General features: G+C 33.8%; 2 protein-coding genes across 2 annotated transcripts; both read right to left on the bottom strand.

Annotated features, from left to right (window-relative positions):
- Window positions 1–5014: 5014 nt before the first annotated feature.
- LOC116139938 (indole-3-acetic acid-amido synthetase GH3.6) lies at window positions 5015–7330 on the bottom strand. The gene is made up of 3 exons (XM_031425582.1): window positions 6905–7330; window positions 5894–6822; window positions 5015–5803 (listed from the first exon to the last, which is right to left on the bottom strand). The coding sequence occupies exons 1-3, from the start codon at window positions 7213–7215 to the stop codon at window positions 5178–5180; spliced, it is 1866 nt and encodes a 621-aa protein (XP_031281442.1). The 5' UTR covers window positions 7216–7330; the 3' UTR covers window positions 5015–5177.
- An 11798-nt stretch (window positions 7331–19128) lies between these two features.
- Window positions 19129–24832, bottom strand: LOC116139830 (WD repeat-containing protein 25). Its single transcript, XM_031425480.1, has 4 exons — window positions 24498–24832; window positions 22805–22969; window positions 21458–21942; window positions 19129–19613 (listed from the first exon to the last, which is right to left on the bottom strand). Exons 1-4 carry the CDS (start codon window positions 24805–24807, stop codon window positions 19242–19244), a joined length of 1332 nt encoding a protein of 443 aa, XP_031281340.1. The 5' UTR covers window positions 24808–24832; the 3' UTR covers window positions 19129–19241.
- Window positions 24833–24896: the final 64 nt, after the last annotated feature.

Below are 24896 nucleotides of genomic sequence, written 5' to 3'. Positions count from 1 at the left end.
TTGGTTACTATCATACTCAATGTTGCATTGTCTCTAAAAGCTCAACTTTTTCTTCATCCTTTTTATTAATCATATCTTTCAATCACCATTTTCCTTTTTTTAAAAAAATTCATCATTCATTTTTATATTACATTATCACCATCGTTATCATAACCCCCTAACCATTCCCCATTCTCTTTAACATATGTTTCGCTAATCACTAAATAACTTTTTCTTTTTTCTGAAAGTTCAATTAATCCAAAAAAAAAATATATATATATATATTTCTTCTCATTCAATAAACGGTTTAATACATTAAACTGAGATAAAACACACACAATTGTCGTAGTATAAAACTTTTTAAATATTAATTTAGGTTTGGTTGAATTCTAGTTACAAAAAGCACTCTCACTTAGAAAGAGTTTCTAAACCCAAAAAAAAAAAAAAAAAAAAAAAAAAAGGTTTCCAAACAGGGATTTAGATGGTGCGGTCGGGTCGGGTATGATTCAGCAAAAGTTGGATCCTACGAAGTAGACAGCCTCACGTTGATCGCTGTGCTCTGATTGGTCTAACTCAAAGAGGACCCACACATAAGAGAAGAGATAGGGACTTTGTTAAACACTTACGTATGGTCAACGCTTATTGTACGCCACGTGGCGTGAATCTGGACATGGTCCCCCTCCCCCACTGGAGAAGCCCCCATCCGAATATAATTTTTTCCCGGATTCTACGCTTCTGGGGAACCTTGATTTGCATGGGGGATGGGGTGTGGACCCCAAAGACACACGGATCGTTAGATACGTGGATTTGTCTCTTTCTCCTACAACTAATCCTCGCCCATTTTTTCATTATTTGCAAAATTATTATTACTATCGTTGATTTTTAATGTCTAAGAGCATCCTCCCCTAAACTTTTTATCGTAAAAAATTAAACCATAAAAAAAGTGTTTAATTCTTTATATAGATTAAAGAGTAAATTTGACTCTCTATATTATAGAATAGATAATCAAGTTTTCTTATCTATCATAATTTTAATAAATAAACTATAAATTTTTATACATTTTATTTATTAATTTTCTCTCCTATTAAGTTTATTTCTTGAAAATAAAAAAGACCGTCATTAAATTTCTAAGAGTCTATTAAATTTAAATAAAAAATTTATTTTTTATATTTAAAAATTCATAAAAATACACTTTATTTATATGAAAAACTCTCTCTACAATAAATAGCACCATTCGAGATCCTCTAGTTATTGCTAGATCTCCCGTTATTGCTCATTAATTAGTATTATGTATAAAATTAGTTAACTTAGGATGTATTGAAGCTGTACAAAATTGGATATTTTGACGTAAAACCCACTAAAATACAAAAAGTTAGACAAATTATCACTAATTGTATAGTGATGTTACATCATGAAATTATTTGGTAATAACATTACACCTTACATTTATTTATTATTTTTTTTTTTTATTATCACATAGATGTTCAAATCACATTGTGTGTACCTCAACTAATCTTCTAAGATCTTGAAATTACCAACTGGATAAAAGTTTCAGTAGACACCCCTATTAGTGGTGTGGTATATACATTACATTTTTTTTTTTTAGTCATAAGAGATGTTTGGATCAGCTGACATACACTTCAATTAATTCTTTAGGGTCTTAAAGCTGTCAAACTAGGTAAGAATCATAATGGACACCCGTATTAGTGGTATGGTATATACATTACACTTTTTGAGACTCTAGAACTGCCAACTGGGTAAAAGTTTCAGTGACCATCCCTATCAAGGCCTTGGGAGACTCAACTTAAAAGCTCATGAAACTTTTTTTTTTTTTTTACTCTTTTACCATTATATCATCTAATGGTGGTTATATACATTACACTTTATGTGATCATAAAGAGTTATTATAATGAGCTTTTATTTTTTTTCTATTATAATTATCTAATGAAATAAAAATGTTAAATTAGTGTAAGAGGTCTCAAATTTAAATGTCAAATGGGATTGATTAGCTGGATTCAATATGTTTGTAAGTTTGAATTTTAGTTGTATCAAATTGCACTAGGCAAGAAAAAATTAAATATTTATTGAGTTGAATCACTATTATTTACTTTATTCATTTTCTTAAGAAGAGACTTAGATTTTGGCTACCATGAAAGCGAGGTGTATAATAGTTAAATTTATCTCTTATTAGTTTACCCCATTTAATGTAGAGTGGAAGAATATTAAAGAACCCCCTCCATTTACACTAGTTTAGAGTTCAAATTTATAGTATGTTGAAGTTTGAATGGAATTAGTAAAAGAAAGGTCATAGGTAATATGTAACATCTTTAAAATATAGTTTAATCTTTCTTATGAACAAAAGGGCCCACAATGGCTGATTTTGTATGTTTAAATATGAATTATTTTTTTGATGTCAAAAGTTGATTTATATAAAATTAAAACAAACCCACATATTAAATTAATTATACTTGAGAGGTATGGATAATTTTTTAAAAATGAATGATTATGTTTCCAAGTTTCCTAACAGAGTAAGTATAGTTGTTGCTATTTGTTTGGCACTTAATGGATCTAAGATCACTCCAACTCCAATTTAAGTAGCATAATTATTTATAGCAGAGAAAACCACTTTTCCCACCCACGGTTTGCCTGAATGACACTTTCCTGCCCAAAGATTTGCAAAATCCATTTACTACCCCAATTTATATTTCGACCAACTGTTGTGGTCGATTCTATGCATTGTTACGACCCCAACACTACCACTTTCTCTTCTCGATTATCACTCATCAAAACCTTCAAACGTGTTCGTTGACCTTGCCAATCACGGAAAATCGAGCAATTTGTGAAACACATAGTCGCCCCTCATAAGTAAATTCGCACTCTCGACCATTAAAATCCAACCTGTCACAACCAAAAGACTACGACATCCCCTCTTCCAAAAGCCCCAATGTCTTGATCAATTTTGCTCTCCGTTCATGCCGAATCAGAAAGTATATTTTGGGTAATAACAAAATAAAATTATGGTAGTAAATTGGTATTTTGAGCTTTTTGGGTGGGACAGTGGTATAAGGCAAACCTTGGGTGGGAAAAGGTGTTTACTCTTATAGCGACTACCCATTCCATTTCTTTCATGTCCAAGTAGTAGCTTTCAGATGGCGTTAGCCATTTTTACATTATGATTGCAAGGAGCACACTGATTGAGATGATGCATAAAGCAAAGTTTTTCATAAAAGTGATGAATAGATTAAGTGGTGACAAATTAAAGTTGATAGTTGAATGGATAAGTGATATTGAGAATCACATGATATTGGTTGGGAGAAATATCGAATTGGAATCCACCTTCTAATATATGTTTCTCATCATTTGATACAACAACAAAGAATTTTTAAGTCAAATACTTTATCTTTTCTTATGGTACAAGCTAAAATTCAATTTAGATTTTGGGGCAACCATAATGATGTGTACCCATCATTTCTAACCACTAAATTTTTAGTGCTTTTTATTTCTCAATCGAAATTAATATATTATATATATATATATATAATTAATCCCAAGGGATTAGCTCGCCGATCAAAAAAGTTGCTTAATTCTTTGATTCTTGTGTTTGAATCTTGAGGTCACCTATTATACTATTGTGGTTACTTGGTCCTTTGGACTTGTAGGGTATTCATGGATCTCAAGATTAATTGAAATATGTGTAATTGACCCAAACCCTCGGTATGAAAGGAAAAAAAAAATGTTGATCTATTTTTTCAAACAAAGTAGCTCAAAACATAGTTTTTTGCTCGCTTATTGCAATTAACACTATTATAAGTAAATTAAAGTGCTTTGGAGACTAAAGCACTTCCCACTGGTATTTAAGTGTTCCTAAAGTATAAATCACATATTAATGTAGTTTAAATTTATAAAACTAATTGAATATGAAAAGCAATTTGTAAGAAGCAGAAATGAAGTGAGAAGCGAGTTAATGTAGAAAAAAATGGGCAAAAATGATGGAAGTAGACAAACTGCAAAAGAAACTGAAGCACTACGAAACAAAAAACAAAAAGAGAGACCTTATCTCCACCCCCCATCGGTTGTTTTTTTTTTGAAAATAAAATGAAGAAACTGAAAAACGTCTCTGGAAAATTGCCTCCTTTTTTCTGGGGTGTGTCTGAGAGTGCCATAATTGTTTTGACTGACCTCCCTGAAAAAACTGTTTTCTAAAAAAAGTGTTTTGTTTGTTTTCAGAGACAGGGGCAAAGAGAGGGAACATTTCTGATTCTTCCTTATCTGTCCTGCTACTCCACAACAAATTGTTTTGGCCTTTGAACAGTTTTTGTCTTCTGGGTTTTTAATTCGTGCAGAATTCCCGCTATTTTTATGGCTGCAACGCAGATTGGGTCCAACTGACACATACACTGACAATATTAACAATGGATTGTATTTGCTTTTTTGTCTTTGCATCATACGTTACAAACCCAACACCATTTTCATCATCTTCATTCTTCAAACAAGTAATAATATACAATAATCAACCATCTTGCTTATGCTTTCTGCAATATCTATGTGTAACTCCTGTTGCATAAGGAAAAAAAGATATATTTTATCTCCATGCATTTCTTATAAGCCCAACCAAAGGGTCTTTCTTTTATTAATTAGCTGGTTTTCTGTGAAGTTTGTTGCTCAAATGAGACCCATAAGAGTGAGATATATTGGTTACTTCAGACTTTCTTGAGGGTTACTCTGAATTATATTAATTTGTATATTAGAAGAGTTAACTGTTTTAACTTATAGAAAAGAAAAATTTGGTATGCTTTTTTGAGAAAAAATAGAAAAAGATAAAGATAGGATTTGATAAGTGGTGGCTTTCTTTTTGCCGTTTTGGTATAGTCATGATTCATGAAACGATATAAGTGGGCAGGATTCCTGCTGGAATTAAGATCAAATTCCATTGAAAGTGATGATTATGGCATAGAAAAAAGAAGAGACTAATAAAAGAGCCCAATCAATTAGAAGTGGAAATTTAAAAGCTTTCCTTGAAACAGGAACTGTTTTTGTACAAGACTATAGTCCCTATGCATCATAAACAACAGTTAAAAAAAAGAAAAAAGAAAAACATTAAAGACATGGGGTTAACCTAAAAAGGATGCTTAACATTTTCCTAAGATGATCACGAAAACAGTTCTTGTGAACCTCCATGAAAAGCTAATACTAAAGATTCAAAGAGTAGTCTTGCCATTGATTTCTTCAATTCTTGTAGCTGCTCTGTTGTTCCATTGCTTGAGACCAGGAACCCACTTGGGACATTTGGGACTGAAGTAGCTTGAAACAACCCTTGAGTTCAAAAGCTCAACAATGGGTGCAAATTTCACACACCTTGGGGTCTTGTACTGGTTTATTGATGCACCTAAACTAATGGCATAGTCCATGAGCTTATCAAAAGTCCCTAGCTCAACAATCTTTATCTCAAGAGGTCCAATTGACTTATCTGACACACGGCCTTGGCGGTATACACTGTTGAGTGACTCTTCAATTGTTAAGCAACAATCCTCAAAGACTGAGGGAGGAATTGGGGTTGTCCCATTGAGGGTAATTTCCCAATATAACACATAATGACCAGGGATTGTTGTGGTATCTGCATAGCTTGTGTACTCAGCAAGAGTTGCATCAAAGGGCATCAAATGGTTCACTGCATTCTTGACAGCGTTTTGCAGCTCAACCTCATCAGTTTTATCTGAATCAATGCTCAGCACCACATTTTTCCTGCATATGAAGTTGAATTGTGGTGCGTTGTTCTTAAATCCAGCCACTCTCAGCACATCACCAACTCTATAGCGATAAAGTCCTGAAAAAAGTGAAATTAAACAATTGAGTATAAGCATGTAACATTAGTAACAATAAGTTGCAAAATATATTATGAAACAATTTAAGTTACCTGCATAAGTGGTGACTACAAGCTCGTATTCTTGGCCAAGCTTGACATCAACAAGCTCCACCAAGTCTTTTTGCTCCTTCTCATTGAGTGATTTGGGCATGGAAATAGAGTTAGTGACACCATTGTTTCTATGAACCGGCAAGAACTCAAAATAGGCCATTGTTGGTATAAGGGTGTAGGAAACTTCACTTGGTTTACAAAGAGGGTTAAGGTTGAGACCAAAATAGCACTCGGAGGAGGCATACATGGTGCAAACAAGAGGGAGACCATTGCTATAGTAATCAAGAGTTGGGATGTACTGTGACATGGTCCCAGTCACAATAACATCCACATACTTAGTGTTGGGCCATAACCTTGTTATGATCCCTTGCCAGGAAACCTTACTGCACTCATTTTCAATAAAATCAGCAAGTTTTGGGTCTGGTTTAAGGATCTTCGTGACTGCTTCACGGACAGATGGGTCAGTGATCTGGGGGTCAATGGTGCCAGTTCTAATATCATTAGCCAAAAGAGGCCAATGTTTTTCAAGAAATCTGATCGCCCTAATGAACCCAGAGGCAAAAACAGCACCAACTCTAAGGACTTCTTTGTTCTGGCAAAGGCCACAAAGCAGTTGAGAGTACATACTTTGGTAGGAATCTGGGCACAAAATGGTTTCATTTGGGCTAGTGTAGTTTGTCGAAGGGTCAAAAGGCCTGTTTATGAAATGAGAGCTTTTGTAGTAGCTCGTTAAAACTGGGCGAGCCACAAGGCCACCGGGAGTCTTGGCCTCAGATTTTATAAACAAAAAGTACATTCCTTTGCCTTCGTCTAAACCAGGAACATACTGGCTCATTACAGGCATCAATAAGCTATAAAGTAGAGACCTCCTCTCTAGCTCTTCTTCAATTGTTGGCATCAACTTTCTCTCCCCTCCTGATGTCCCAGAGCTACAAAAAGAACCCATCAAACCAAAACTCCCAAAAAGGAGAAAAATTTGAAGTTAAAAGATGTAAAAGCTCAGTGATTTACCTTGTCAAAAACTCAGAAATGGGCTTAGAACAGAGAATTGGAGAGGTATCTCCATTGGCAATACGATTGATATCATTCTGGATATCTTCATAAGTGATGACTGGCATGACTTTCTTAAAAGTGTCTCTATCAGTGTGACCATTAAGGCCATGTCTATGCAAATACTCAACATGGGCATTGCGAAAGAGGATCTCTCCAAGAACCTTCTTCTGAACCTCATCAGCGTTTGTTGTAACATTTTCAATGAACTCAAGGCTCTTCTTGTTCTTCTCTACAAGATTGTAATCTGAGTTCTTTGGTGCCTCAGGCATGGTGTGTTCAGACCAAAGAAAGAGATTGTTTAGAGAAGAAAACTGGAGAAATGTGTGTGGTTTTAACACTTGAGAAAGAGGATTGATTGATTGATTGTTTTGATTTTGGCTTTGGTCTTGGTGTGAGGTAAAATGAAAGAGAATTGGCCTGCTATATATAGAGGGAAAATTGAAGGTGGCTATTACAGCTCTAGAGGACATTTTTGTACTTTCCTTATTACCATTTCTTTCTTTTTTATTTTTCTTTTGGAACACCTCTTTAGCATGAAAATTTCAAGCTTTTATTCTCAAATATCTTGTTCACTGAAAAAGCCCCCCCGCCCCCAAAAAAAATAATAATTTATATTTACTTTTTTTTAAAATATATTATTTTTAATCAATTGTTAAAAGGCATTAAAAAATTTGTTATTGTGAGATTATCTAGACATTTGTGACCGGCAGTCCACGGTAGACCCGCAGTAATTTCACCGATTGCAAGGGTGCTTGTACTGCGGGTGTTTCACAAAAAAACGGCGTTAAAATTTACGATATTGTTAAAGTCAATATCTCACGAAAGTGTACGGTAAATAATTGGAGAGGAGAGGAGACGATTTCTTGTTGAAGTATCCAAGTGGGACCAGCCAGCTGGCTGCCAAACTTGATAGGTTGACACGTGTACAAATGGGAGTTTAGTGCCTTCACGTAGTTATTTTCGTATAGCTCCACAAATTCGTGCCTTTCCTCGCCAAAAACTCGGCCGTGTCCATAGTTCCATACCTTAGATATTTTATCAAAGCGCTCCCTTCGCCATTCCTCATCAATTTTAATTTATTAGGGTTTGAACATAAAATATTTATGCTTTCAATTTACAGTATTTCCAATTCATTAATTTTTTTTTTTAAAATTTTATACATATTTCGTATATGTACATTGTGGGTATATATATATATATATATATAAAAGAAAATGAAGGTTAAAAGCGATGGAGGAAAAAAAAATTGAAGTGGGTGAGGTATTTTGGTAGATGTGTGAACAAAGAAAGAGTGAAGGGTTGAATAATGGGGATATGGTTAACCTAACAATGGCTGCAAAGGGAAGAATGAATAGACCCATAACTAAAATGGCACTAATGTTTGTTAGGAACTTTCTTACGTATAAAGAAGGTATTATTTGGGAAAGGAAATTCATGCAAGTCATATGAATGAGGAATGATAATAATAAATAAATAAATCTATATATATTGAATTAAAGCTACTACTCAAAAGAAGTAGTGGGGTTTCAATGAGGAGCAGACATCAAAGACTTTCACATACATTGTGTATTTGGTATGACTATTTTCAAAAGCTTGTGTCTGTGGCATTTGAAGAATCAGCACAAAGTATAGTTGATGAATTTGTTAAACTTAAACATCATGTTTTGGTTTTTACCCAAAGCAACAGTGAAGTTTTCACACATGGATGTGGCCATGTCTTTCTCTTTTCCTCTCCCTTTTTTCTTGTCAGCAGTGTATAGTTTGATCAGTCTTAGTCGTATTCGGGTATATTGCAACTATTTATGTTAGGGTTTATATCATTGACATTCATTTCCTTCACCTTTTGTATTGAAAAATACATGGATTGGGACTTTTCATATCGGAAATTATTATTCCTCATTGATGATAACGTTTTTTATTTTGTAACGCAATAAATGAACTCATTTATGAACTACATTAGTTTCATTTTAGGTCTTAGGATAAAGAAGAGAATAGTTTACGGTATAAGGAAAGCATTTTTTGAAACTATTTTATAGGGATTTTAGAGATGATTTGAAAACATTCATGAAATGAGTAGATCGAACATTGTAAAACTCAAAGTAGTGTGAGAGAATCATTCAATCCCTATTAAAAAACCCAAGTAAATTTACTAACATTATTCTTATTAATAACAAAATCTTCATTGACCTTTCATGAAAAGTAAGAACATATATGTTAGTTTCATACGTTTTTCCAAGAAATGGGTTTGATAATTATGTTGTAGCATATATTAAATAAAAAAAGACTCAAGAACATGCACCAAGATAAGTAGCTAGAAGAAGCCATATATGTACTTGCATTTGGTACCTAACACATCCTCAATTTTACTTTGTTTCTTGAGGTCAAAACCCGATTTCTATGCAATACACGCAATGCCCAAAATGTCAAAACGCATGTCGTATTCTACTTAACTTATTTTACATCTCCATTGATTAATTAAGATAGATTAATATTTGTTAATGAGACCTAATCATCATAATTAATTGAACTTGTCAACATGTTAATGGATAATTTTCTTTGTCACATTAAAGAGAAATTTAAAAAGGTAAAAAAACAAAAGGCAATGCCATTTATCAATTATCATATGAATCCACTTTAGAACTCTTTATCTTTAGGCTTTTGCTTCTAGTAAAACATGATGATGAATCATGTCTCTCCATTTTTTAAATCATACTATGCAAAATCTATTTTAGAGTTCGATCCACATTTTAATCTTGAGGGATTCTTTAAAAATTTACTTTTGGGTATTTATTCATCCAAAGTGTTTAATTAAATACATTTTTCCAAATCTAAAAAGCACTTGAAAAAACATCTTGGATCATATATAGCATTACAAATTTCAAGTGATTTTTGGTGGCAAGAAAAGTTTTGCATAACTATCACTAGACGATCGAACGGCCAACTAAAACTCTTGGATATATTGTTTAAGAAGTCTTAAGTTTGATTTACCTCGATTATTAATAGAGATAGCCACTGAAAATTTATTCGATTGTTAACTTTAGGACCTCGAAGGCCGAACACCCTCGATCATAAAACAAAAAAGAAAAAAAAAAAACTTTGCACATTTGACTAATAACTGAAAAGCACTTCTGATAAACACTAGAATTAGAAAAGGGGAGAAGAACAAAATTAGTTAAAAGATCACATAAATAAATAAATAATAAAGTCAAAGAGTCGACGATCCCAGAAGCAAGAAATCGCCACGTCAACGAAAAAATCACCGAAAGTTCACACCATATCCCTATCCTCCCAAAGAAAATTGCATTACCTTCCCCTCCCTCCCTTCAACCCAGAATTCAAGAGAAGTTGTTGGGTAAAGTCGTCTCAATCTTACATCACTGCCACGTCATCACATTGCCCTCCACCAAGGATGTCTCCACTTTTGCCACGTGTACCCGCCCCGCCCCTGTCGCCACTTGTTCGCCTTCTTTTTGCCACATAGACCCCACCCAAAGATAACACTCACGTGTCTCTTACCCACCCGCCTCTTAACCCGGTCAAACCCATCCCACCGAAGTATTGTCATCCGACGGCTAGGAACCCTACAACTCCCCCGTTTTTTTTTTTATGTTTAAATCGGACTAGTGGGACCTACTTGCTTGGTGCAGAGTAGGGATTGAGAGCGGGCGGGTGCACCGAGGCAGGTAGGACTGCACCCAAGTGGGGCGCATAGTGCTTGGCGTAGTGAGGGTTTTTGGAGAATGTTATGTTAATGGAGACAGAGACAGTAATGCAAATCTTTGACCGTTGACTTTTTATTCTTTGATATTAATTTAATTTAATTTAATTTTTTTTTAAGTTTTAACATCTCGAGAAATATGGTAAGAAAATGGGAATGTATAAATTAAAATAAAACTAAAAATCCTTGCTTTTGTATATTGTCTCCCATCATTCTAGCTTTCTTACTGTTGCTCCTGAGCTGTTGGATTAATTAGATTAAAAAAATGGGTTAATGGGTAGTGATGTTGTATTTTTAATTATTTTTTTGGGATATTTAAAATAAATATTATGTACTTTCAATACTGGATCAAGACATAGACGTAGCTTAATAAGAAATGTTAGTCCAGGGTGTAAAGAGTCAAAATTGAGAATTTTCTATGTTTTCTTTGATCACAATCATAACCTTTCCAACAAGTTTGGTGCCTCGAGGAATTATATTGCTAGTAGAGACCATACAAAACCCTAAATCTGCCTCAATTCATTATAAAAATATGCATAATATAACTGGCAAATTAAGGAAGGGATTAAAGCCAAGAATGTTTAGTCTACCCATAACATATAACACTATACATATGTATGTGTATATATATATATATAAAGAGTAAACGACTTTTTTTTCATCAAAATAATGGTTTAATGACATTTTCTACCTAGACTTTGAAATACCACTTTATTACTCAAATTTATATTCCATTTTCAATTCCGACATCATTGTGACCCCACACTACCAACATTCGATTATCACTCACCAAAACCCTCAAACCCTACTCTCGTCGACCTCGCTAATGGCCTGCAATCGAGCAATTAGGGTTTGCACAATTACTCCTCCCAAATCAAATTCCTATTAATCCCAATCACCAAAAGAATCATCGGCTTCCCTTCTTCAAAAACTCTAACAGCTTGGACTGAGTTTGCTCTTTGTTTACCGCTGGAATATAAATTTGGGTAATAAAGTGATATTTTAAATGTCTGTGGGGGATAAAATGTCATTAAGCCATTATTTGGGTGGGAAAAAGTCGTTAACTCAAAAATAAAATCATCAATTTGATACTTGATATTGTGAGATAATTAAGGATGCTTTTGAATTAGGTAATTAAATAATATATTAAAGTTAGGTCAATGTACCTATATAAGTTGGCCTGTGGGAGATATAAAATTGTTATAGAGTTGTTAATACAAGAGCAAAATGATGAATGTAGGGTCATTAAGAACCCTTTCATGCATACAATTATCAACGTAAGGCATAATATTACACAAACACAGCCACGTGAAATATATATTACAAATTTCTAATTTAATTTATATATTAAAAGCTATTAGAGAATTTTGAGAGTTCACATTGGTGTTTGGATTTTGATCAATCATAGTATCACAACGTGTAGGGTAACAATTTAATGTTCAGAGTGATAATCCAAGATCTTCTTCCCACGAGCAGCTCATAGTTTATGCCCTAATTACAGCCCACAGCATCTTAATTATATTTATACTTTAATTAAACTCGATTTCTGTGTGTTATCATCCTTCTAACACATAATTAACTTAATAATCCTTTATACTATAATGTGGTCCCAAATCTGGTTTATTTTTTATTTTTTTTGTTTTTTCATTTGGTTATATATATATATATGTCATGGGAGATAATGCCACTGAAGAAATTTTTATATAAAGGTAATATCAGTCTGCATCGTTAAGGCAGGATCCTGCATGTCATAAGGTGAACATTTGGATGAGTTAATTAATTATAACTAAGCATGATTTTAATATAAAGTACGTGGACATAACTCCATGTTAATTGCCTGTAAATCACATGCAAAACTGATCTTTATACTCTAGGTTAAAGGTGAAGTTGCCTTTATTAAATTTGACACTTCAAAAGGGCTTTGGAGGTTGTGTTAATACTGTAAGTTGTTGAATTTTTCTCATCTTTTCATATAATTAGAATGATATTACCCACAGAACATTAAAAATAAAATAAAATAATAATAATAGAAATAAAAGCTCATCTTGCAATTCATGTAATGATGAACTCAACTCAAGTAAGTAGTGAAATAAGGAGAAATTTTATGGTGCATTAGATGTACCATAAGAATCATCAAATGATACTACATCAGAATGCTGACGAGCATTTTTCCACACCCGAATTTCTCGGTGAAGAAGACGAAGAACCTTTAGCTTTTTATCAAATTGGCAATATCGTCATCCAGCCTTGGTGCCCTACCTTGTTGAATTATTGTGATGGAGGGGGGAGTGGCCTTTTTATCTTGTTCATCAGGTGAAAAAGAAAGGGAAAATATATATATATATAGCGTCAAGTCACAAAATCATGAAACGATTGAAACATGTGCTGAAAGTAGAGAGAAATGTGGCAATTTTTCATGGAGTCTTAAGATGTTTCATCGCAAACTCCTTATAATTATCTTTATGTCTCTCAAATTCTATCTTTTACATCCATCAATGACCCCATCTCACTTTGTGATCGAGCCTGAAACCACTAACGGTGGGCCATTCATCCATTTGTTGAAGTTGAGAGACGACTTATTTTCATGTAGTAATTTCAAGTGGGTAACAAATTAAAAAAGTAATAGTAAGATAGATCTTCGAATATACTCATTGAATGACTTGAAGACTCATTTGGATGCTCGGTTTCTTGCTTTAAACATGTTTTTCATGAAATTTTACAAGAAAAAATTCATCTTGCCGACACAGAAATGGCCGACATGGATAGCATTATGCACTATCATAAACTGGTAGAAAGATAGATTTGAAATGACATGGTAACACAACGCAAAATGTTGGTACTTTGGGATGTACCATATTCCGGACATGTCCTTACAATATTCTCAAATGTAGAGAAAGTTAAATGAATTAAGGTTAAGTTTGATGCCCATGTGTTCTCCATTTTCATGCTCTTTAACTCTAAATATAGATAAGATAACCCTTTCTAAGCTAAAACTACAAAAAGGTTTAAAAATAATTTCTCTCCAACAAAACTATCAATAACCCACTACCGCAAAAGCTACACATGTTTTACTTCTCTTTTTACTCAAAAGCTCAATCAAATATATCATGCACCCTCATGGATCCAAGTCTCCATCCATTAATGTGACACTTTATTTATTATTATAACTTTATTATTGTTTATTTCTTTCACTTTCAGTGAAAGTGAGTTTTACCCAATCGAGGAATTGGTGTGTTTGTTGTTAACTCTTATTCATTTCATTTCACCTGAATGTTTTAATATATATATATATATATATGCGTGCTTTATTAATACTTGTTCATCATGGAGCTCTCTGCTACAGCTTATCCACTTACTGTGCCTCCATTCTTGTCGGTAAAGTGACCCAAAATTTATGCAAAACTGTTCCTCTCTNAAATCATCAATTTGATACTTGATATTGTGAGATAATTAAGGATGCTTTTGAATTAGGTAATTAAATAATATATTAAAGTTAGGTCAATGTACCTATATAAGTTGGCCTTTGGGAGATATAAAATTGTTATAGAGTTGTTAATACAAGAGCAAAATGATGAATGTAGGGTCATTAAGAACCCTTTCATGCATACAATTATCAACGTAAGGCATAATATTACACAAACACAGCCACGTGAAATATATATTACAAATTTCTAATTTAATTTATATATTACAAGCTATTAGAGAATTTTGAGAGTTCACATTGGTGTTTGGATTTTGATCAATCATAGTATCACAACGTGTAGGGTAACAATTTAGAGTAATACTAGCCTTACAAAGAGCTATACAAACAGTCAAATCCAGTCCTTGAAAGAAGAGAAAAAGTGAGAGAGAAAGAGGCAATCATGAATTTCAAGGGCTGAATTTGATTCTTTGTATGCCTCTTTGTAAGACTAGTATTACTCAACAATTTAATGTTCAGAGTGATAATCCAAGATCTTCTTCCCACGAGCAGCTCATAGTTTATGCCCTAATTCCAGCCCACAGCATCTTAATTATATTTATACTTTAATTAAACTCGATTTCTGTGTGTTATCATCCTTCTAACACATAATTAACTTAATAATCCTTTATACTATAATGTGGTCCCAAATCTGGTTTATTTTTTATTTATTTTTTTGTTTTTTCATTTGGTTTTATATATCTATATATATATATATATATATATATATATATGTCATGGGAGATAATGGCATTGAAGAAATTTTTATATAAAGGAAATATCAGTCCGCATCGTTAAGGCAGGATCCTGCATGTCATAAGGTGAACATTTGGATGAGTTAATTAATTATAATTAATTAAGCATGATTTTAATATAAAGTACGTGGACATAGCTCCATGTTAGTTGCCTGTAAATCACATGCAAAACTGATCTTTATACTCTAGGTTAAAGGTGAAGTTGCCTTTATTAAATTTGACACTTCAAAAGGGCTTTGGAGGTTGTGTTAATACTGTAAGTTGTTGAATTTTTCTCATCTTTTCATATAATTAGAATGATATTACCCACAGAACATTAAAAAAAAAATAAAATAATAATAATAATAGAAATAAAAGCTCATCTTGCAATTCATGTAATGATGAACTCAACTCAAGAAGTAGTGAAACAAGGAGAAATTTTATGGTGCATTAGATGTACCATAAGAATCATCAAATGATATTACATCAGAATGCTGACAAGCATTTTTCCACACCCGAATTTCTCGGTGAAGAAGACGAAGAACCTTTAGCTTTTTATCAAATTGGCAATTTCGTCATCCAGCCTTAGTGCCCTACCTTGTTGAATTATTGTGATGGAGGGGGGAGTGGCCTTTTTATCTTGTTCATCAGGTGAAAGAGAAAGGGAAAAAAATAAAAAAAATTATATATATATATATAGAGTCAAGTCACAAAATCATGAAACGATTGAAACATGTGCTGAAAGTAGAGAGAAATGTGGCAATTTTTCATGGAGTCTTAAGATGTTTCATCGCAAACTCCTTATAATTATCTTTATGTCTCTCAAATTCTATCTTTTACATCCATCAATGACCCCATCTCACTTTGTGATCGAGCCTCAAACCACTAACGGTGGGCCATTCATCCTTTTGTTGAAGTTGAGAGACGACTTATTTTCATATAGTAATTTCAAGTGGGTAACAAATTAAAAAAGTAATAGTAAGATAGGTCTTCGAATATGCTCATTGAATGACTTGAAGACTCATTTGGATGCTCAGTTTCTTGCTTTTAACATGTTTTTCATGAAATTTTACAAGAAAAAATTCATCTTGCCGACACAGAAATGGCCGACATGGATAGCATTATGCACTATCATAAACTGGTAGAAAGATAGATTTGAAATGACATGGTAACACAACACAAAATGTTGGTACTTTGGGATGTACCATATTCCGGACATGTCCTTACAATATTCTCAAATGTAGAGAAAGTTAAATGAATTCAGGTTAAGTTTGATGCCCATGTGTTCTCCATTTTCATGCTCTTTAACTCTAAATATAGATAAGATAACCCCTTCTAAGCTAAAACTACAAAAAGGTTTAAAAATAATTTCTCTCCAACAAAACTATCAATAACCCACTACCGCAAAAGCTACACATGTTTTACTTCTCTTTTTACTCAAAAGCTCAATCAAATATATCATGCACCCTCATGGATCCAAGTCTCCATCCATTAATGTGACACTTTATTTATTATTATAACTTTATTATTGTTTATTTCTTTCACTTTCAGTGAAAGTGAGTTTTACCCAATCGAGGAATTGGTGTGTTTGTTGTTAACTCTTATTCATTTCATTTCACCTGAATGTTTTAATATATATATATATATATATGCGTGCTTTATTAATACTTGTTCATCATGGAGCTCTCTGCTACAGCTTATCCACTTACTGTGCCTCCATTCTTGTCGGTAAAGTGACCCAAAATTTATGCAAAACTGTTCCTCTCTCGACAGTAAGTCAATTTCAATACTCATCCAAGAATTTAGAATCATTGTTGTCTATCTCCAAGCGTCTTACAATTTTGTATATTAAAAACTAAATGAGATTGCGAATAATATAACAAAAAGAGAAGAGGGTATATATTTTTGTTTAGAAAAAACAAGAATTATTGAGATATTCATGGAACATAAAATGGTAAAGCTAACAGGAGAATGGCAAAGTGTGGTTGACTAGAAGTTGAATGTGCCATGCATCACAGAATTAATATATATATATATATATATATATATATATAAGTTTACTATGATGGAGAAGACTGTGTTTTGTGTTGAATTGAAGAAAGAAAAGTAATCAAAAAGCTGAAATCAAATCTTTCTTTTAAATTAAAAGCAAACAACATGACATACAGAATCTAAAGAGCTAGAGCTAGCTGGACTCAGCTTCTTCTGGTGTCCATTGAAAACTTGGTGGTGAGAACTGGTGACAAAGATATTAAAAAATAATAATATAGCTTTTTACAAAATCATTACCATGAGAAATTCTAGTTAAGTGTGAGGCTTAGATTATAATCATGATATAAAAATAATATATAAATATATATAAAGTATGGTAGCACTGATGAATGACTACATGGCCTAATAAGGCATATTTCCCAAATTGGGAAAAAATGGACATTTTTTTTTTTTATAAAAAAATTTGAAGCATTTGAAGAAGAAAATAAATAAAAAAAAGCAAATGGGTGAACTGGGTATGCCCACAAATCACATGGTAATAGCAATAAAATGAGTTTGTCGGCTCACTTTTTAGGGCTGAGATTGGAATAGTAAGTGATATGTTACACCTTTGTGTGTTGATGCAGAAACATTTTGATTATGCTCTACCATGTAGGAGAGGATAAACATTAATCCTTCTAAAGAAAAAAGAATGAATGAATGCTTAGCAAAAGAAGATGAAGATGTAGATGGCTTTTAAAAGTAGCAGTAGTAGTAGTAGCAGCTAGCAGTGTTTTTATGATTCCAAAGCAACAATTCTCCATCGTTAAGCATTGGTTTAAGATTCCTCTTTTTGATTAATTGTTGGTTTTTGGTTTGCTAATCAAAAAAGCAAACTGTGATTTAGACTCCTTGAGTTTATGTCCAATCCAAGTGATCAATATGCTTAGGTAAAACCTTTCAGCCCATCTTTTCATGTCCCCAGTTACGGTAGCCAGTGGGTCCTTAATGGTGCCAACACTCTCTTACACCACAAATACCCAAGAAAAAAATATTTTTATCTCTGGTTTAGATTATCATTGCACTCATTTGTTGTACTAGTAGTAGTAGCAGCTAAAGTCTTTTAGTTGTAGGGGCACATTAAATTTATTTACTTTGCCATTCTTTTTTGAACTAAATGGGATGACAATACAAACAACATAGATTTTAGAATTTAGTGTGAGATTCAGACCTAGTAAAGTGGGGAACATATTCATATGGAAATTGAAAACAAAACTAAATATGTATAATTTGGAGATAGATTACATAAATGTGTTCCTCACTTATTTATTATCCAATATAAACATTTTTCAATTAGGCTTTGTGGACCATTCATGTTTTCAACATTTGCTGCTTTGTCTAGATAGTGCTATGGAAAATTGAGATATAAGCATATTGCTTTCTTAAAATTTGTATTTTCTGGGTATTTGTTTATGAGGTTTGTGTTAAAATAAGGGGTTTTGGAAGAAGTGTTGGCCCTGTTTGTAAACGCTACTAGAAAGAGAGGTGGTGTGTCATGTCTGCCTAAAAATTGACCCCCATGAAGAATGGAAAAAGAAAATTGCATAATTATGTTTTGTTTTAAGTACGAATTTGGGATTGGCCCCCCCCTCTCTTCCTCTCTTCTGTAATGAAAAGGAAGTGGTGGATGAACATAAAACACAGCTTTTGAGTATGCCCCCACATCACCTTCTCTCTTTAAATGAATTATACCTGTTTTGTTTTTGTTTTTGTTGTATGATGGTAGGTATGGGTTAGGGGTATCTAGACATCCACGTTTCACATCTTCAACACATTTTCTATTCATTTTTCTTCAACATACTCAAAAATATTCCCCCGAATCCTCAATTCATTGGCACTTCAAGATTCAATATGTTATTAATCCGACAAAGAGATCAGTAAGGTTATGGTTCAGAGTTGTTATTTCAAAAGGGTATTAATCAAAATGCCATCAGCTTGAGCAGATGAACTTTAAAATAGAATAGTGACAGCATTATTGCCCATAATTGACTATGTCACACTTAAACTGGTTCACATTTGCCGTGATGTCCACCTCTTGATTGACATTTTCCTCTATAATTATGAGGTATAAGAACATTGTATCGGAACAAACTGAAGACTTCTGGAATCTGTACTGATGTATGATAGGCTGTGTTTCAACAAAAGAAGCAAAAAAAGAGCTCAGTTTCATTTGCATATTTACATTACAAACATTTGACGGATACAAGCATTAGAACAATCAATATATATATATATATATATATATATCACAGTACAGTGAAGTTGCAAGAGTCACTGTCGCATGGTTGCCAAAGGAAGTTACCAAAAGGTCCAGAAACAAAATTTGTTGCATTAGATGTTGGATAAGCTGTCTCATTCAAATACTGAAATATCTCCATGCCAATTGCACGAAGCAATTATGTCAGGCAGGATGGGATGGATAGCAACGTCTATGCAAGACTGCTCATACGCCTTGATTTTTCTATCAAGCTTTGTGGATCTACAGTTATATATGTAAATAGAACCATCTGAGGAGCCTGACACAAGCTTCTCTCCATCCAAGCTGAAATTGCACTTGATTGGGAACCCAGATACCACATGGTTTTCATATCTCCGGTACTTGTCAAGCCTGAAAGGAGGACTTGAAGAAAAAATTGCTATATAATTTCCGTTTGACTGTGCAACAAAATAGGGATCAAACGGGTGGTGCCTAATACAGGGACACGTATAGGCTTCCACATAAACCTGATACAGAAGGAAGAAAACATTACAAACAGAAAAGGAACTGAACCAAAGAAATTGTTGGTAGTCAGTCTTGTTAACAATCAGTCTAAAATGGTAATTCACATTTGATATAACATCACCCCACCAGAATGCATTTTTAATCAGCAATATGGAAAACTAACACATTGTGCTAGGATCTACTTAATCCAAAACCACATTCTAAAAGTAGACAGCTTTAAGACAAGCATGGTAGCACTAACAAACAATAGAATTGTCAAGGGATATAAATTTTGACATGATGGAATACTAGTCATTCAGTCTTCTGTTTTCAACACCATACTTGAAAAGCCAAAAGTTGCGTAATTACACACGATAATGCCAAATTCAAAGGCTTCTTTATGGGAGAATCAGAACATTTCCCGAGTCATGTAATCAATTATTAATTAACGTTAAGTGGACAGAAACTTTAGGAAAAGATGGACATGGGTGAGGTGATGCTCTAAAAAAAATTCCATTATTGGATTGCCAACTTGGACAGTCAAGTTGGTACTTCCCCATAAAAACGATGGTGCATGTATCAGAACTCACAAGAGCAATGATTTTGAGGTTGTGACAAGGTGCTTCCCAGCAGTGACTTTACTGTCAGGATAGATTAAGCATACATATAGAAATTATATATCTTGTAAATTTATTTGAAAAAGATTTTCTAATTTCTCATATAGCCAATTAGTGGAGAAGCATCTAGGTGCACTATCAGCACTGCGTTTTCTTTTGGCAAAAAAAAAAAAAAAAAAAAGAGAAAAAGAAAAAAAAAGGCTACTTGATGTAAATATGTAATTTCAGAAACCAGTAATTGTGCTGCAAGACCTAATCTTCATTCCTTATTTGTCTTAATAATTTCATTTCAACTCTCTACACACATGTTTCCGCATTTACTAACATATTCTCTGTATGTAAATCAGAACTTCAATCCTAACAATTACAATAAGCAAAGTTACATATATCTGGTCCATCCAAAATATAATTATTGTTTGATATGGGATCATAATCAATCCATTCAAATGGAAGTATCCAATTAAAATCCAGTAACTAATTAGAGCAATTATTATGTAGTCTGACTAGTTAAGAGGCCAGATCTGTACAAAGGGAAGTGATTCTTTGAGTTTGTATCCTTGACAATAAGCAGAACATGATTTCCAATTTACAATTTGATCCAATAACCATCCACATCTGAAACTAATGCAAAAACCTGAGCAGAGTAAAGATCACAATTAAAGAGAACAATGAATTTCTCAGAGAATCTTTAGTCTAGGAATCTGGAATCTGTGGAAGAGTGATCTGGCTTCAGATTGTAGGATAAATCCACAGGATACCTAACATCTAAATAAGAAGTACTCTATTCCCTCCCATCTCTAAAGGCTATCAACATTCAAACATTAGTAAAAACCATGTGAAAAGGAAACCAATTGTGTTTTGCGTAGCTAAAGAATTACTCTTGTCTATTTGTCTAGGAGAATGTTAAAGTAAGGTGGAATCAACTTTAATAACCAGATGTGAACAAAAGGAGTCTTGCTACAGGCCAGAGATACAAAGAGGACACCATAGTGATTGCATGGGAATTCTGTACTCTGGAAGAGCTACTAAACATATTCTGTATCCCAATTCTTTGCTTATGCTAGCTCATTAGTGTATTGTTCTTCACACTTAAGCAGAAACTTTATAAATGTAAAATGATTTTAGAAAGCATAAAAGAATCCTTCATCCAGACTAAGGGAGATGACCCCCACATGAAGAGGGCATATCCAGGGACATAATTAACATGGAACTCTAAAGAAAAATAGAATTTATTCAGAGGAGTCTATTACCTGATTAGACAATGGAACCTCTCGCGAGATATCCCAAACAATAACAGAATTCTCACTCATATTGACTCCCGATACATCACTGGAAGAGATAAATTGCTTCCCATTGATGGTAAATTCAACATCAAGAATTGGACCCAAACCTCGAATGTATTCATGTACCACCTTGCCCCTTCTAATATCCCACAATCTGATAGAGCCCTTTGATCCCCCAGAAAGGAAGAGGTTGGGGTTGTCGGGATGGAACTTTATAACTCTAATAACTTGTTCTTCCTTGAAGTTCTGTGTCTCTATCCCCTTTTCAACATCAATTAACCTCAATGAGCTATCATAGCCACAAGAAAGCACAAAAAGTCCCTGTGGAGACCACTTTACATCATTCACTGCTGCATTATGGAAGCTAAAAGCACGTGCTAACTTCTGATGTCTGCTCCACACATTCCATATGCAGATTGAGTGATCCATCCCAGCAGAAGCAAGAAGATGAGCTGCAGACTAACTCTANATCACTGGAAGAGATAAATTGCTTCCCATTGATGGTAAATTCAACATCAAGAATTGGACCCAAACCTCGAATGTATTCATGTACCACCTTGCCCCTTCTAATATCCCACAATCTGATAGAGCCCTTTGATCCCCCAGAAAGGAAGAGGTTGGGGTTGTCGGGATGGAACTTTATAACTCTAATAACTTGTTCCTCCTTGAAGTTCTGTGTCTCTATCCCCTTTTCAACATCAATTAACCTCAATGAGCTATCATAGCCACAAGAAAGCACAAAAAGTCCCTGTGGAGACCACTTTACATCATTCACTGCTGCATTATGGAAGCTAAAAGCACGTGCTAACTTCTGATGTCTGCTCCACACATTCCATATGCAGATTGAGTGATCCATCCCAGCAGAAGCAAGAAGATGAGCTGCAGACTAACTTTAATGAACAGATCAATAAGGCCAGAAATATAATGAATAAGCATAATATATTTTGACTTAAAACTTCAACTTAAATAATTAGAAATTTTGTCCTTGAAACACTGAAATGAAGGATCACTGAAAGAACATATTAGGACCCATTGTTGCCTTGAGTTATGGAGTTAAAGGCAATTAAATGATAAAAAAAAAAAAAATAGCTTAACACTTCAACTTAAATAATTAGAAATTATGTCCTTGAAGCACTAAAATGAAGGATCACTGAAGGAACATATTAGGACCCATTGTTGCCTTCAGTTATGGAGTCACAAGGCAATTAAATGATAAAAAAAAAAAAAAAAAAAATTAATAACAACTGAAATAAATGGAGAAATGCTGCAGGAGGAGATATTATTTAAACTATTTTTCCAATAGCAAGAGCATACGATGAGTTGGTGACCATTGTATTGTATTCACAGCTTTTGTATGACAACAAAGAGCTGCAAACAGCCTTCCAGATAATCTGCTTTGTTGTACACGGCGCTTTGGTCGATACCTCAATGATGACAGAATATCATGTGGTATATCTGATTCTGAAATGCTTCCCAGGACTGCAAACAAGATGAACTATAGAAGTGAAGAAACAAATCTCTATCAGGCAAATAAGAGTCAATCTAAACATAATTGAATATTGTATCAGTGAGGACAAGTTCTACATAAGCAATGATCTCATGCATATCCCACCAAAGTAGGGTGCTACAAGAGATAATCCAAATGCAGTCCTAACTTCATTAGGCATATGTGGGCTTTGCAGCCTCAAATTTTTATCATTCCACCAACCATTGGATCCAAATAGTTCGAATATGCATTTAATTGCACCAAACATTGGATCTACTTCACATATGTATTTAATGAGAAAATATTTAGTAATACTGTCTTTTTTTATGTGAACCTAATATTGTGAACCTAATATTCTTTTAAATCAAGATACATGTCTATTTTGGCAACAATGCCAATTAGCTTCAAATAAGTCTGACTCTAACTCCATTTCCTTTACCTCTACTGCAGTTGAATAGATGATAGATCTACTAAATAATTTGACCATCTCAAGCAATTATAGTGAAAGTAATCCAGCTCTAATTCATTACACCTACAGTAAACCACAAACTGCAGCAGCTTGTTCATCATATTTCCTAACCTAGAAAACTGTTGCATACAATCGTAAGAGATGTGGAATTGATATAGGAATTATATCTGTCGTGGTTTTAAACAACCCTTAGTGTCAAAACACAAAAGTACGTGTCAAATTATTCATGATAGCGTAGAACATAGAACACTAATCTCTAAGCATACAAAACTTCTTATGCAAAACTTTTAAACGAATCTCTGATGCAGCTAAATGTTTGACAATCTTCCTCTCCGCCTTCTTTCATCCTACGATGCATTTGTGTTACCAAAATTACATACATAGAGACATGAGATCATCCATTCATCCATCCATTTTAATTGTTCAAGTAAATACCAACATATAATATAAAAAATGAATCCCAAGTCAAAAATGCTTTAAACTCTTTCAAATAGATGAGTGTACAAAAAAACGCTTTTAAATTCAAAATCCCTCCTACATCTATTTTGTAATGTTTGATTGCAACAGGAAAATGCACATTAAAAAGGCAAATTATGGGCAATACTATACAAAGCAGTACTTGGTCAAAATTCGGAAAAAAAAAAAAAAAAAAATCAAAGAAACATGAGCTATGCTACACCTACAAACTAATTTATACATACTCAAACTACTTGCATAAACTAATTCACATACATTGATGCAGTTGCAGCTGTAATGCATATGATTATACCACATCAGTTTGTACTAAATTAGTTTTTTCTTTTTTCTTGGGAAGTTTGTATGTGTGGTAACACTCCAAAAACTTAATAAATACCTTCTCAAGAACAGTTCAAAAAGCCCTACCACCCAAAACTAAAAATAAAAATCCACAGAAACACTTCCAAACCCTACTGTAGAAACATGATTTCAACATTCACCACAGATATTGCATTCACAGTAAAGCTACTCTAATAGTACATCATTCATTAACCAAAAACTGGAGAATAATAATAAGAACATAATAAAGCTAATACCTGGTTTAGTGACAGTTGGGTTCTGGCTCGGGCCGGGTTCAGGAACTGTCGGGACAATGGAACCGGAAAGCGCTCGCTCTCTCTTTGATATGTATCTGCCAGCAACCGGAGTTTCGTTGTGAAGACTTGAGTAGAGTTGGTTCGGGAGAGGCACGGAACGAGGCTCTGTCAGGGGATACGAGAATTCGGGTCTGGGTCTGGGTCTTTTTGACGGAGGAAAAAGGGGATTTCTGGATATGGGTTTTGATTTGGGTTCGGATTCGGGTTCGTCGTCTGAATTGGTCGAGTATGCGTTGCAGAGAAGATCCATTGCGCGAAGTCTGAAAAAGAGTTTTACTTTGGCTGCATAAATATAATGTAGCGGAATTTGAGTTGTTTTTTGTAAATAATAAATATTGA

This window comes from Pistacia vera, unplaced genomic scaffold, assembly GCF_008641045.1.
Source record: "Pistacia vera cultivar Batoury unplaced genomic scaffold, PisVer_v2 Contig36, whole genome shotgun sequence".
NCBI lineage: Eukaryota > Viridiplantae > Streptophyta > Magnoliopsida > Sapindales > Anacardiaceae > Pistacia > Pistacia vera.
Note: the sequence above shows the minus strand (reverse complement) of the source record. Positions and strands in the feature narration are given on the sequence as shown.